The 16236-nt window shown below is 44.0% G+C and overlaps 1 protein-coding gene across 1 annotated transcript in view; it reads left to right on the plus strand.

Moving 5' to 3' along the window:
* The window catches only part of CCDC150 (coiled-coil domain containing 150), a 2807665-nt gene that overhangs the window by 132259 nt on the left and 2659170 nt on the right, over positions 1 to 16236 (plus strand). Inside the window, exon 4 of the mRNA XM_044070503.1 lies at positions 1756 to 1824. Coding sequence (XP_043926438.1) covers positions 1756 to 1824 — 69 coding nt within the window. The remainder of the gene's footprint in view (positions 1 to 1755; positions 1825 to 16236) is intronic.

Genomic DNA, 16236 nt, shown 5'->3' on the forward strand with positions numbered 1-16236 from the left:
CAGTCACAGCATGAAGTTATGGGAAAGAGTAGTGGAAGCTAGGTTAAGAAGGAAGGTGAGGATTAGTGATCAGCAGTATGGTTTCATGCCAGGAAAGAGCACTACAGATGCGATGTTTGCGTTGAGAGTGTTGATGGTTGATGGAGAATTACAGAGAATGTCAGAAGGAGTTGCATTGTGTCTTTGTGGATTTAGAGAAAGCATATGACAGGGTGCCTAGAGAGGAGTTGTGGTATTGTATGAGGAAGTCGGGAGTGTCAGAGAAGTATGTAAGAGTGGTACAGGATATGTATGAGGGTAGTGTGACAGCGGTGAGGTCTGCGGTGGGAGTGACGGATGCGTTTAAGGTGGAGGTGGGATTACATCAAGGTTCAGCTCTGAACCCTTTCTTATTTGTAATGGCGATGGACAGGTTGACAGATGAGATCAGACAGGAGTCCCCGTGGACTATGATGTTTGCAGATGACATTGTGATCTGTAGTGAGAGTAGGGAACAGGTGGAGGAGACCCTGGAGAGGTGGAGATATGCTCTAGAGAGAAGGGGAATGAAGGTCAGGCGGACTAAGACAGAATATATGTGTGTGAATGAGAGGGAGGATAGAGTAATGGTGAGGATGCAAGGAGTAGAGGTGGCAAAGCTGGATGAGTTTAAATACTTGGGATCAACAGTTCAGAGTAATGGTGAGTGTGGAAGTGAGGTGAAGAAGAGAGTACAGGCAGGATGGAGTGGGTGGAGAAGAGTGTCAGGAGTGATTTGTGACAGACGAGTACCAGTAAGAGTGAAAGGGAAGGTCTACAAGAGGGTAGTTAGACCAGCTATGTTATACGGGTTGGAGACAGTGGCATTGACAAAAAGGCAGGAGTCAGAGCTTGACGTGGCAGAGTTGAAGATGTTAAGATTTTCACTGGGTGTGACGAGGATGGACAGGATTAGGAATAAGTATATTAGAGGGTCAGCCCACGTTGGAAGGTTTGGAGACAAAGCCAGAGAGGCAAGATTACGTTGGTTTGGACATGTGCTGAGGAGGGATGCAGAGTATATTGGGAAAAAGATGCTAAGGATGAAGCTGCCAGGTAACAGGAAAAGAGGAAGGCCTGATAAGGTTTATGGATGTGGTGAGAGGACATGCAGGTGGTTGGTGTGACAGAGCAAGATGCTGAGGACAGGAAGAAATGGAAACATTTGATCTGCTGTGGCGACCCCTGACTGGAGCAGCCGAAAGAAGAAGAAGATTCAATCTTAAATTTTGCCCAGGGTTTCTCGTTCTGTAAAAAACGAGCTTGGTGTGCTTAATGGAAGTTTGAACATGTTTGTTTTGTAGTAAAACAAACAATTTACCTTTTCTTGAGGTTGTGCATCCTTACCATTATAATGTAAAAATTAGGGAATATAGATGGTTGTGGTGCCTCAAATTAAGGGTACAAGAGGTCTTTTCCCTCAGGGAGAAACAGTGCATTTATTTTATATAAACTTGTGTTTGTTTTTATTTTTGTATTTGTCATTTGATTCTTGTAAATTGGTTTTCAGTACACTGTACTGCATTGTGTCATTGTAAATCACAAATTTGGAATTAGAAGGAGTGGGATAGCAGGTGAGTGAACTCATTGGATAAGCAAACAAGAAACAGACAAGACAAATGTTATTTCTGAGTGTGATTCACTATAGCTCTTTCAACAACATTCTGGTTATGGGCATATTTGCTGATATGTTGGAATTGTTTGTACACACTAAATATGTTTTTTTTTTTCTTGTAGATGGACATTGCCTTAGCTGCTGAAGAGATGAGAACGGTTAAAGGCAGGATGAGCCGCAGACTGCAAGAGGTTAGTATGAATATTAAAGCCATAGGGAGCTGTTGACTTACATTATTTAAGATTTGACAGAAGCTCTGTAGAGCAGTGAAGGCTAGGCTCTGATTTGTGAGCTGTTCAAGTAAGAAAATAATTTTGGCTTTTATTTGCTTGTAGTCTCACCTACATATTGGTGCAACATCTGCAAAAATTTCTAAGTCCTTCTTTCTTTTGCATAGACAGTGTAAACTGAGCACTTGCCATTGATGAATGTTGAGTTGCGTCAGAGAGGGACTGTAATAATAGTGGTTAAAGAAATTTGGTTTACAGTGTAAGGGGCTAAGAGGCAGTTGAGAAGTAGACATTTGATTGTTTTCCACTATGTTATTATAGTCCCAGTGATTTGTAGTGTTTCTGTTGTATGGATCATGGCAATTACTTGGAGTGCAGTACAGGGCTTGCCATTCAGTTGTTTGTTACTGTCCATAGATAAAATACTATTCTTCATTGTAGTTTTTTATAACTTTTGCTGCAGTTTAGAACTGTTACATTTGAACAAAAATTTAGTTAAATGCATAAAGGTTAAATGCAGTGTTATTATAACAAATATGATATGCCAGCCAAACTCATAATTATGGTCCATATTATAGTAGTGTAAAAATTTGTTAGAAAAAGATGTAGTCAAAGTACGGAGCACATTTTTCTACTTCCATGTTTCTTTGTTTTGAGATTTCTATGGTCTCTTGAGGCCTTAACTGATTGAAGGCATTTCACTGAAATTATCTTAGTCTATGGTTGTGTGAAGTCTGAGGATGCTATACTAAAGTAAGGTGATACCGGATTGAAATCATTGTAGGCAGAGAGAAAGAAAGACAAACAAGTCACATACCCACCGCAGTACATCTGTGTACAAATGTGGTTCATTCTGTTGATTTGCTTTACAACAAACAGATTTATCAAGATCAGCAAAGCAAATGGGCAGTTCCCAAAACATTTTTGTTGTGGGTGGCAAGGCCTCAATCGCCATCCTGCATACTCTGACTAGTATTAAAAAAAAAACAGTTTGGAAACTGCAGAAAAGTTTTAGAGAAGATCTGTTCACTTGGGTTGTTTCAGTGAGTTTGATTTCACTGAAAAGTGGATCAATTTACATTTCAAATAAACACTTGCAACCTGAAATAGTGCCTCCGTAATCTGAAACTGCCTTTGACAGCCTCTGTTATATCTTATTAATAATCTATTTTCTATTCGAAACAGGGAATCTGTCTTAGATGACATAAACTGTGCAGCTACCATTGCTTATGATTTTCTCATTTAGAGCAGTGTTGTGGTAGCCTAAAGTATGTGGGTTATATCCTGCCAAAGATGTGACCAACCAGCCATCTTCTCCGAGCTTAAGGAGGCACCTTCCATGCACCTAACTGCTGGGAGCTTGAGCACAGCTCCATATAAAAGTCAGCTAGAGAACCAAGAACGTCATTGATTTCTTGCTGCCGAAGTATTTCAACTCACCCTGACAGTCTGCTAGCAATCCTTTCAAGGCTGTGCAAATAAGTCACCTTTTGGAGAAAACCTTTTTGTGTGAAACATTTAATTTTATGCTAGGGATTGCCATTTTGTTGTGACTGTCATATTTCAGAAATATATTTACTTATGTTGTGCTTATGGGAACATATCGTATAAAAATGCAAGTTTAGCTGATAAAATGTTTGTGTATAATAAATGTGTTTGGGAGTGGATTTTGTGCTTTTTGTGACTGTTAGGGAAACTTTTACCTCAGAACTTTAATTTTCCTGTCAGAAGGTTTACTGACTCACTCAGGCTCCGCTACCCACTTATGAGCTCTCCTTCCTGGCTTGAACATGGAGCAATTGTCAATTTATGTAATTCATTTTCACCCTATCCAAAAGAAAAAGAAATTTGTTAGGAAGTCTTTGGGTTTCCATCTAGCTCCACCACTGCCAAAGCCACGGGTGAGTGATCTTGCTGTGGTCAGTAGTGTTTTCCCCATGGAGCTAGAGCAGAGCTTCATATAAAAGGCAAATCTGAAGTTGTCAGTCTTCATTCTGTCATCAACCTGTGGGTTGGGTTTCAATCCTTCGGAACTGACTTTGTCATTTCTATAGCTTGTGGACTGCTAAATTTCTCAAGCACATCCCTTACCCATAATGCTTAGGGTAGTTTACCTCTGATCTTGTTTGCTGCTTTCAGCTTTAGACATGGTTTCTCCATCTTTCTGTTGAGCGTTAACATTTAAGTAAAATATTTTTCATAATTTTCATCTTTTCTTTTCTAATATTGTTTCAAGCCTTGTTTTGGTCTGTCGCACCTTCTGTATAGCTTTCAACCATTTCTAGGTGAATTTCTTACATCCTTACACGTTCCCTCCCCTTCTGATTACCGCTAGGTAAATCTTGCTTATTATTGCTGAAATCCCTTACCCTACTGTCATACTGCTAGGTAAATCTCCCCTTACCATTATTGGTAACTCTTTCTTTTTTTCCTTTAAAAAAAAAAAAAAAACTCTCTTGCCTTCGTTCTGTCCTCTGTTGTTTTTTTTTCTTTGTGTGTGGGGCCTTTCTCTTCTCTAAGTGTGCGTGTCAGTGTGCATTGCTGTTGCTGACTTCTCATGGATATGGCAGATAAAGAGAAGCCTGCAGCTGGGTTTAAAAAAATGTACAAAATGCGGTCACAATATTCCCTTTTCAGACCGCATTTGTTATGTGTATATTGATTGGGTCTCAACATTTGCAAGAGGACTGCTCTAGCTGCCACACTTTCAGTCACAGAGTGTTGGTAGATAAAAAGAACAAACTTAGTCTGAAAGGCCTTCTTCCCTCCTCTTTTGGGGAGGCCATATCTATTTCTCTGGTTCAGGTCAAGACTAAACACAAATCTTGGATATACGTCTTCTTTCTCTTCTAGATCCTTCAGACTTCTAAATCCTGACCCCGAACCATGCTTCGGAACCATTGTCCGCTTTCTTGGTTCCGACTCCTTATCGGTGCTGGAACAGTTGGCTTCATCCATTATTCCACTACCCAAGACTCAGTGTTCACCTTCAATGGACCCTTTTGCTGACAGACCACTGTCTCCATTCTTAGACAGACCAAAGTCCAGCCTCTGTGGTCTCAGTCTGTTCTTTCAGGAGTCTGACTGAAGATGACATAGAGATACTTTGGGCCCAAAGCAAAGCATGTCAGGCAGTCCGTTGGTTCAGGCACCTACATCTTCCACTCCCCCTTCCTTATCTTCTCCTCTAATCTCAAAAGGTACTTTAGAGTCCTCAGTTCCAAGCTTTCCGGGACTGGCAGCATCTGTTCCTAACATCTGTTTTTCTTCAGAATGGATGATTGCCCTGAGCACTTCACTTGTGTCAGAACTGGAGTCCTCTCAGGTCCGCAGCTTGACTGTCCGTTCCAAGTCATTGGGGTCTGCTTCCTTTTTATAAGAGCCATCTCATAATCTCAGTGAATCAACACAGATGAGTTTGGGTCTGGCTTCGGTCTCGAGAGGGACCTCATCAGGACAGGGATAGGCTTTGGCACCGAGGTCTTCCTTTTTGGTCCAGAAGCACTTCTCTTCTGGTGGGTCAGCCTTTGAGGCCAGGAAGAAGGCATTGGCTACTTCTAGTACCAGGTCAGTTTCTTCTTCCTTGGAGCCTCCATCCCTGGCTGTTTTGGGGCCTAAGCATCAACCAGCCCCTCCACAGCGTCAGCAGGTACTGCATCTTCAGGTTACCCAGCAGAGTACTCCTTCATCTTCTGAAACCTTCCCTGAGGTCCCTCAGAAGAAATCATGTAAGAGGAAACACTTGGAGTCTATCACAGAAGACACAGATTTTAATGAGGGCGAAGGGTCCCCCATATTGCCTCCTGACAATGTCTCCTTTGGAGACATCCTGGAAATACTCAAGCAGAGAGGTGGTTGGAAGTCCCTCAACCCTTTAACCAAGGAGTCCATGTACCTGCAGGCTTTTGGTACCCAGCCATCTACTTCCTGGGTGTTCCATCCACTGACAAGCTCATCGAGTTGATCTCTCATTGGGTGTGGAAGGGCCTTGACGCCACTGAACCGATTCCCAAGAGACTAGACAAAATTATCACGGGCCTAGAGGATAAATCTTTCTGGACAAAGGGAGTTCCTGTAGCTGCCATGGTGGTTGCGGCAGCCCCTAAAAAGGAACTTGCAAAGGAAAGTTTCTCCATCCATCCCCTCAACAAGGAGTCATGGATGATGGATAGATTTGGGAAGTGAGTTTATGCTTCATCGACCGTTGCCCTACAGCCTTTGAATTACCTGGCACATTTTACTAGATTACAGAGAGTTCTGATAATGGAACGGTCAGATACTCTCTCTGGAGCTGTTTCTAAAGAGGTACGAGAATCAGTCACCTCTCAGTTGGCTACCCTGACATCCATTTCCAGTTCTTCCATGAGGCTCATTTCACATGTAGCTGAAGGAATGACAAGAGCAGCAGGTTCAGGCATTTCCATAAGGAGGCACACCTGGATGCATTTGTGCAATTTTGCGGAGCCTTTCAAGTCTTCATTTGTCAATGCACCTTTTGACGCCTCTTCCCTTTTTGGCCCAACTGTTAGAGACACTTTAACTAGGTATGAGAAGGATGGGAAAACACTGTCTGCCATAGGAGTACATTTTTCAACAACTCAGAGGTCCTTCTCTAGGAACCAATGAGGAACGGGCAAAATGTGGTTTAGGAAATCCCAAGGGTCTTTCCAGACTACACCTGGTCACGGTTCCCCCAGAGGCAGAGGGGAAACAGTAATGGAAGATGCTGTCCTTGCGGCAGAGGTAGGCAGCAACATCAGGGTTTCCAGGATTCCTTCTTCAGAAAACCCTTCCAGTGCTCCTGAATGGAGGCCGGATTGTCCACCTCTAGAAGCAATCGGAGGTCGCTTATCCCTGCATCTAAAAGCCTGGCCAGAAATCACCTCCGATACTTGGGTGCAGAGAATCATTTCCAGAGGCTGTATAATTCCCTTTTCCCTTCTTCCTCCTTGTTCAAAGAAATTCCCTGATGTTCCAGCCAGTCAGGGGGAACAAGCAGCCATTCAAATTCAGAAGCCTGAGTCAAGCTGTATTGGACTGTGCTCCATAAACAAACACCTGGGAAATACTTGATAATACAGTTTAGGAAGAGCTTCCATCTGTTTAACAATCTTGCTTTGTACTGGAATGTCACTGGTCCTCCCTCCATCCCTCCTGCCTGAGTCAAGCTGTATTGGACTGTGCCCCATAAACAAACACCCGGGAAGTACTTGATAATGCAGTTTAGGAAGCACTCCCATTTGTTAAACAATCTCGTTCTGTACCGGAACATCGCTGGTCCTCCTTCCCTCCTGCTTGAGTCAAGGTGTATTGCACTGCACCCCGTAAACAAACACCTGGGAAATACTTGATAATACAGTTTAGGAAGAGCTCCTATCTGTTAAACAAGGTAGGTGCATGCCTTTTTCAAACTTTGTACAGTATTAATCTGTTTTGTGGCTTGTACACTCTCAAGGACTACTTAGAGGAAGATGTTCATCGTGCATACAGCTGCAGTCATTACAGATGGGTTATCCTGCCGTCAGGCGGGTCCTCGGTCGGCCGAATTCCAAAGTCTAGGTCCGGCGTCGGTTGTCGTCGCCTCTTCCCTGATGTCAGTGCGGCAGGGGTATAAAAGAGGCAGTCGACGCCATTTTCTCCAGTCTTTCTTGCCACGCGGTGCCCGAAGCAGAAGCAGTTCGCAAGTGCCGGTCGGCCAGCTCCTGAGATTTACGAAAGTATTTCAGCCGAAGTCTTCTTTAAAGCTAAGTACCCCATTGGGGAAACTTTTCTTGCCTCAGACCGATGTCAGACAAAGTTAATAATTGCATTTCTTGTGGGAAGCAAATACCGCATAAGGATTTCCACTCTTTCTGTATTCCTTGCTTAGGCCCAGACCACGACGTCTCGGCCTACCGTTTTTGTGCTAGGTTCAACAAGCGCACTATTAAGCGCCGGCCGGAGTTCGCCCTTCATTATTTTGGCAAAAAATTTAATTATATCATGTCGTCGGATACACCAACACCAGTTTTAAGCAAAAGACGCAAAGATAAGGACCGTCATCCGAGGTCCGCACCGAGTACTGAGACCACGCTTAGGCCGACTACCGGTTCTCCCGTTCTCAGCGAGGCGCCTACGCAGCCCCTGAATACCGATGAAACTATTTTACCGGTGACTTCAGTACCCGAGGTCGCAGGCTCCTCTGTCTCCATTCCTACTGTAGATACTGACGCCACTCTTGGCGGGGAAACTCAAAATTTAGTCAGGCCTACCATTTCTGAAGGTGTCTTCAGGCCTTCCACCTTCTCTATTAAATCCTTCACTAAATCTAAAGCAGCCATGAAAACTAAAAAACGGGGTCCTCAGACCTCCCCTCAAGGCCCCATGCCTAAAAAGCAGATGCTAAAAATGGCTGAGGATTTGATAACTCTCATCAGGGGTTCTCAACCCCCCCCTGACAAAAGACCCAGATTGGAGGAAGACTACCCTTCCTCAGACCAGGCCTCTATTACCTCAGAACATTCTGAGGACCAGGATTGTGCCTATTCCCCTTTCGAAGACTCTGATGCTGAGGAGTCTATTCCCTCAGTCTCCCCCCCTGAGGATTACTCTTTTGGGGAAACCCTACATACATTGAGGGAACACTTTCACTGGGAAGGCCAAGATTACTCAGATTCCAAGAAAAGGCTTAGGGAATTTCTACTGCTCCCCCAGCATAGGCCCCTGGCTATCCCTCCTGTTTTAGATATTTTGGATGATGTATACACAGAAGCCAGCCTTAATCCAGACTCTTTACCTCCAGCCCCTGTTAAACCAGACAGGTATTACCGGGTCCCTGATTCTCACCAGTTCCTTTATAAAAGCCATACTGCTGACCCAGAAACTATTTCACAGGGTCCCAAGGGAATAAAGGCCTCTACTGCTAAAAACCCTTTACCTTTAGAGAGAGATTCCAGAGCATTAGAAAGGTGGGGGAAAAAGGTGTATACATCTGCCACTTTAACCATGAGGGCATTAAACTGTCAATTCCATATGTTAAAGTACCAACAGTTTTTGTTATCTCAGTTGAAAAGCAAAATGACACAAACAGAACAACCAGATTTGAAAGAGTTGCAGGATTTGTTGCATGGCGCAGAGCAAGTGGGTAAACATACCTTGCAGTGTGGTTTTGATGCTTTAGAGGCCTCATGTAGAGCTGCTGTCACGGGGTCTGTTATACGTAGACATGCTTGGCTCAAAGAGCAAACCTTACCAGATCATGTCAAAGCAAAGTTATTAGATGCACCACTTCAAAAAGATGTATTGTTTGGTGTTAAAGCTGAGGAGGTACTAAAGAAAATGGAGGAAAAAGCAAAATCTATGCAAACAGTGAAAGATTTCCTGCAGGTACAACCTCCATGCTTCAGCAGAAACTGGCCTTCAAAAAATTGGTCCTTTCCAGACACGGACAGACCTCAAAGGGGCAGATACAGACACCCAAGGGGTAGAGGACAACCTCAAGGATCTTACAGAGCAAGACAGTGGCAAGCACCAACCCCAAGAGGTGGAGAAGATGGATCACAGTCATTTAGAAAACAGACACAATGACTTCCCCCTATGCCTGCCAAGCAAAGCTTTAATGGCAGCACCTTTGGGCGGAAAACTGGCATTATTTTCAAAAAAACTGGCATATTGTTACAAAAGACAAATGGATTCTGGACATTATAGACAGAGGCTACAGGTTCCACTTTCACACCCTTCCAAAAATGAGAAGCATGCCAAACCTGCCACAAAATCAAAGGGCAGAGGCACAAAGACAAATTTCCGCTCTCATGGATATGAAAGCGATTCAAGAGGTACCTGCAAAAGAACAAGGTCAAGGTTTTTATTCCAGACTATTCCTGGTACCAAGGAAAGACAAAGATTGGAGACCTATCTTAGACCTATCTATCCTAAACACATATCTACAGGTGCCAAAATTCAAGATGCTCACATTACAGCAGCTTCTTCCCATGCTGGGCAAGGAGTCTTGGCTGGTAACATTGGACCTCAAGGAGGCATACCTGCATGTCCCTATCAGACAAGATTGCAGAAGATACCTCAGATTTCTTGCAGGTTCAACCTATTACCAATTCTCTGCATTGCCCTTTGGCTTATCTACTGCGCCCAGAGTGTTTACGAAATGCCTGGCATCAGTAATTGCCTTCTGCAGACTACAAGGAATACAAATCTACCCATATCTGGACGACTGCCTGATCCAAGCGGACAGCAAGGATATTCTATTGCAGCATCTGGCGTTTGTAATAAAGCTGTTAAACTTCCTGGGATACACAGTGAACAAAAAGAAATCAAAACTAATACCTTCTCAACAGATAATTTTCCTGGGTGCCAGCTTAAATACAACCACCCAGATGGCCTACCTCACGCCAGACAAACAAGGGCAGCTGTCTCAATACTTCAGCAAAATGGCAACTTTCACCAGACTAACTGCAAGGAAAGTCCTGCAGGCTCTGGGATTCATGGCATCTTGCATCCTACTAATCCCATGTGCAAAGCTGCATATGAGGAAACTACAGTGGTACCTAAATAACTTATGGTCTCAACACAGCCACAGCTTGGAAACAATTAAACCACTCATTCCATGCCTTCAAAAGGAATTTTTGTGGTGGGCTCAAGCATGCCAAAGAAACACAGGTCTCCCTTTCTGTTTACCTCAAGCAACTCAAATCATCACAACGGACACCTCAGACTACGCCTGGGGAGCACACATGGCAGATCAGTGCATTCAGGGAAAATGGTCCCAAAAAGAGAAGCACCTACACATCAACCAAAAGGAGATGCTAGCCATGCAAAATGCTCTTATGACCTTCAAAGACCTACGGCATCCAGGCCAGCTATTGATAAGGGCAGACAACACCACAGTCATGTGGTACATAAACAAACAAGGGGGAACTCATTCTTACCCCCTGTGCAGGCAAGCCATGACCCTATGGAACACAGCACTGGAACTGCAAATTCAACTACAGGCACAATTCCTGCCAGGGAAGGGAAACACACTGGCAGACAACCTAAGCAGAAATATGACAGATCCACACGAATGGAAGTTGCATCCTCAAGTTTTCTCAAAGATAACTCAGGCATGGGGACAGCCAGACATAGATCTATTTGCTACCCACAGAAATTTCCAGTTGAAAAAATTTTGTTCAAGGACCTATCATCCACAGGCCTGGAAAGTGGACGCACTCTTTCAATTGGACAACATTGACAGTCTATGCCTTCCCGCCTCTTCCTCTACTGACCAAAGTTCTATTAAAAGCCAGAGCAGAGAGGCCACAAATGATTCTCATTGCTCCAGACTGGCCACGACAACACTGGTATCCGCTCCTAAAGAGCCTGACACACTCCCCACCATGGATCCTACCTCTAGTACCTCTTCTGTTGTCCCAGCACAACTACAAAACCCTTCACAGCCAGCTCAAAACCCTAAATCTAGCTGCATGGAGAATACCTTATTTCCCAACAGACTCTCCTCTCCAAGGAGGTGCAGGATGTCATCTTGGAGGCCAGAAGACCTTCTACTAGAAAAGCCTACTCCGCCAAATGGAAACGATTTTGTTCCTGGAATCAAGAAAGGGTCCAGAATCCTTGGGTAATAAATATACCTCAAATTTTACAATACCTAGCTGAGATGTTAAACAGTGGCCTTTCCTTCTCCTCCATCAAGATCCACGCTTCAGCCATTTCTGCACAATACAATACAGATCTTCCTTTATTCTCACATCCTCTATTAAGGCAGTTCCTCAGAGGGGCAAAAAATATAAAACTCCCACGAAAACCACCAGTCCCAGCTTGGGACCTCAACTTCGTATTGGAAAAAACTGACCCTGCCTCCCTTTGAGCAAGCTTCTTCAACAGAGCTACAATACTTGTCGTGGAAAACAGCCTTCCTTCTGGCTATTACCTCAGCACGCAGGGTTTCGGAGCTGCAGGCCCTCATGGCTGTGCAACCATTCATCATTTTCCATCAGGACAGAGTTTCCTTACGAACCAGTCCTACCTTCATGCCAAAGGTAGTATCCAGTGTAGCTTTGAATCAGACTATTCATTTACCTACCTTTTATCCAAATCCACAGAACAAAGGGGGAGAGACTACTACATTCCTTGGTCATTCACAGACAACTTCGTTATTACTTGGACAGAACAAAGTCATTCAGGAAATCTGAGCAATTCTTTGTGTCCTATGCTACAGGTGCTCAGGGAAAGGCTATTTCCAAACAGACAATTTCAAAATGGATAGCCCACTGCATACGCTTTTGTTATTCATTTCATGGAAAATCTGTGCCTGTATACATCAGGTCCCACTCCACCAGGGCTACAGCTACCTCTGCAGCTTTCCTCAGGGGGGTCCCTACCAAGGACATTTTGGAAGCAGCTACCTGGAGTTCAGTGCACACTTTCTCCAAGCACTACCACCTTCCACTATATTCGAAATCTAGAGCGGGCTTTGCCACAGCAGTCCTGCAGGGCATCTTAGCCCCTCCTAGTTCCACTTAGTGCCTACCACCCTTACTTAGCTTTGGGATTCTACCCATCTATAATGACTGCAGCTGTATGCACGATGAACATAGTACAGTTTTGTACCTACCATAAATGTAGATGTTCGAGTGCTCATACAGCTGCTGTCCAGGTTTCCCTCCTTCCATCCCCTCTTAGGACAGGCCTTATGACAAACACCTTATCATATAACCTTTTTGGGGTATTCTTTTATGGTGTATTTGCTTGCAACTACTGTTTTTGATTTATCAACATTGCATGTTTGCATAACATTATGTTTGCCTTCCTTCTGGGGGCACCTGACATCTGGGGCAAGAAAAACTGAAGAAAATGGCGTCGGCTGCCTCTTTTATACCCCTGCCGCACTGACATCAGGGAAGAAGCGACGACAACTGACACCGGACCTAGACTTTGGAATTCGGCCGACCGAGGACCCGCCTGACGGCAGGATAACCCATCTGTAATGACTGCAGCTGTATGAGCACTCGAACATCTACATTTATGGTAGGTACAAAACTGTACTTTCTTCTCCCCCTTCGTTTTCCTCTTATATTTGTACTACTAGTTCCCCTTTCAAGCCACCAGATGGCAGCTTAGCTTAAATAATACTAGCTTTCTGTGCCCTAGTAGTTTATCTAAGCGCAGAGTGTATAAGTAGAAAAGTAAAATTAAAGTGTATTACACTTTCATAAAAGCACCTGATCATTGTGCTTGTGAACTTAACTTCTGCTCCCACACTTATAGTTTTATAGGAAGGGTATAATGTACCTGCTCGCTATCAGGTTAACTGATTTTTTTTCCTATTTTCACTTGCCTCCTCCAGCTGGACCAACCTATTCTGTTTGCTCTCACTGCATTCATAGGTTCATAGGTTCATAAGTTCATAGGTTCATACTAGGCTATCTGCCCAAGGGCATTTATAAGCCTAGCCCATAGTTATGTGGCTTTCGCCACCCCTTTAGTTTGAATAAAAACTATGCCTATCATTTTGCTGTGCCTCTGTCAAGCAGTGACACTGAAGTAATCCCTGGGGTATATCTGCAATCTCCCATCCATTGGTCAAGATTCCTCTTGAACAAGGCCAGAGAGGTGCTCTGCCTCACATGTACCGGGATTTTGTTCCACAGCATAGGGAGTCTCTGGGTGATGAATCTGTCCCAGCACATTCTATTTATAACCGTGTCAAGGTTTAAGTCTCCCGCCCTTGTGGTTCTGAGGGATCTAGATTTTTGAGGTGAAGCATATTCATCAAATCTGGGTTTGACATGGCCTTATATGTCAGGCACAGGTCACCTCTGAGCAAGCGGTATGAGACTGAATAGAGCTGGAGTTCTTTCAGTCGGGCAGCATAAGACATATTTTTGAGACCCTTTATCCTTTTGGTGAGGAACTTTTGGGGCCTTTCAAGCTGCAGCAGGTGTCTGGTCAGATACATTCGAACGGGCATTGTACTCAATCATAGGTCTAATGAGTGATGAGTACAGGGGACGATGACCTCCCTTGATCTAGATGTGAATCCCTTCATGATCAGGTGGGCGATATAGAAGGTTTTCCTAACTACTTTAGCAACATGAGTGTCAAACGAAGGCTACTGTCAACCTGGGTCCCCAGATCCCTGATGACTTTTTCTGTGCTCAGTGGATTGCCACCTATATGGTAGCTAGGGGTAACCTTGTTTTTCCCGAAGGGTATGACTATGCATTTTTGGCGTTTAACTTCAGGCCATGGCTCTGGCACCAGTTATCCGCTTTCTGTGAGACCCTTCTGGAGGATATCTGTGTCAGATGTGTTTCGACTATGGCCCAGTTTGCAGTCATCTGCAAACTTTGTCAGCCATAACCCTCCTGTGTTTGCTTGTACTTCAGAAAAGTAGATGCCGAACAAGAGTGGACCCAGGACTGAGCCCTGTGGGACACCACTTGTGACAGGCTTTGAGTCTGACATGGCTCCAGCAACTCTGACCCTGTGGGTTCTGTCACTTAGCCAGTTTGCAACCCATCTTGTGATGTATGGGTTTACATTCAAGCTGATGAGTTTTTCGATGATACCTGAGTGGGGTATTGTGTCAAGGCCTTTGCCAGGTCGAGGTAGGCTGTATGGACTGCCTTTCCCTCATCAATGGCCTTGGTGACTGTCTCGAAAAAGTCAACCAAGTTTAAGAGGCAGGATCTGCCTTTGACAAAGCCAAACTGGGTTGGATCCAAAGTCTGCAAGTTCCCTATGTCTTTATTTATGAGTTCCATTATGATCCTCTCCATGGCTTTGCAGATAAGGCTTGTCAAGCTAATGGGGCGGTAATTTCCAGGGTCTGTGGAGGCACCGCCCTTATGAAGTGGGACCACAGTCGCCATGCACCACTCCTTGGGTACGTATCCTGAGGTGAGGTTAAGATTAAACAGCTGTCCTAACTGTGGGTTTAATTCCTCGTTGAGTTCGTGAAGCACACAGCCACATTCTGGCTCACTCTGCTCCCCTACCCAACCCCCATTCCCACCCATCCCCATTTCTGTTACACTTATACTCTTTATACCACACCTCTTGCTCCCCTCTAGCCAGTCAGCTGTCTCTATCAATTAACACCTCCTGTCTAATCTCTCCAGTATCACTACACTCTCCTCCCCCCTAGTCCAACTATATTAACCCCCCCCCACATCCATCAACCTTATCTCTATCTCCTCTTCACTTATATTAACTAGCCCACCATATCCCCAGTATTCTCTTAGTAGTACAAAACATCACCATCTTTTAAACTTTCACTCATCTTTTCCCAACATTGCATATTATTCATCATAATACTTTATCTTTCTGCCACCTTTCTAGTCTTCCTTTCACTATCGACCTCATACCACATTCCACTTTACTGCCACATTCCACTTTACTACCAAACATCATCTCCTACTTGCCCCATTACTCACATGACTAGCACTATCCCTCACCCATAGCATATCACTCCTTCACTCTTTCTTATCTTACCTTCACTGCTCTTCAAGATTAATACATTTCCAAACACCTCTTATACCAATACTCTGAAATCAAGAAGTACTGCTACCCCGAACCTCCTAACATATATTGTTACTTTCCTGGAAACACTTCTCCTGGATGGGGACATCTACCCCAACTGGGACCACCTGCCTGTACCTCCCTCATACACATCTTATACCTCATCCTCCCAGCTCTCATCCCATACCCTGTCTCCTTCTCCTAAATCATTAAATATCTTCTACCTAACTATCCAAAGCCTAGTAAATAAAATCACTGAACTGCATTCCTGGATTGATAACACTTCCCCTCATGTCTTAACTCTGTCAGAAACCTGGCTGAAACAACACATCTCAAACACAGAAATCCTACCTGTAGGCTATAAAACCTTTTGTTTTCATAGAACCAATAAGAAGGGTGGAAGTGTTGCCATCCTGTACTCTGAATAACTCAATCTCTCTCCACTCTCTGTTTCTATACCTAGCTTTGAGCCTGAAGAAATCCTAAGTGTAAATTGTCACCTAAACCCACATAAAACATTTGCCATATCCTCTGTCTACATGCCTCCTGGGAATAACATTCCTATCCTTGAGAACATTCTATCCTGGCTTGCTCAATATGTTTCATATGAAACCATTATCCTTGGTGACATTAACATCGATTGGACTAAACATTCAACTTCATCTCCTAGTCATAGACTCAACTTTATGGCTTCCACCAACTCATATCCTACCCTGTACTGGATTCTTACAAGTCCTAACCTTTATCGTAACCTTAGCACACTTCCCCACTCTCTTAGCATTCACAACCCTACCTATAGCCATAGATTCACAAAGCATACTTCCAATGACTACCTCTACAGCGAATGCCTCAAACTCACCC

The sequence above is a fragment of the Protopterus annectens genome, chromosome 4.part1 (assembly GCF_019279795.1).
Source record: "Protopterus annectens isolate FY-2018-M chromosome 4.part1, PAN1.0, whole genome shotgun sequence".
Taxonomy (NCBI): domain Eukaryota; kingdom Metazoa; phylum Chordata; order Ceratodontiformes; family Protopteridae; genus Protopterus; species Protopterus annectens.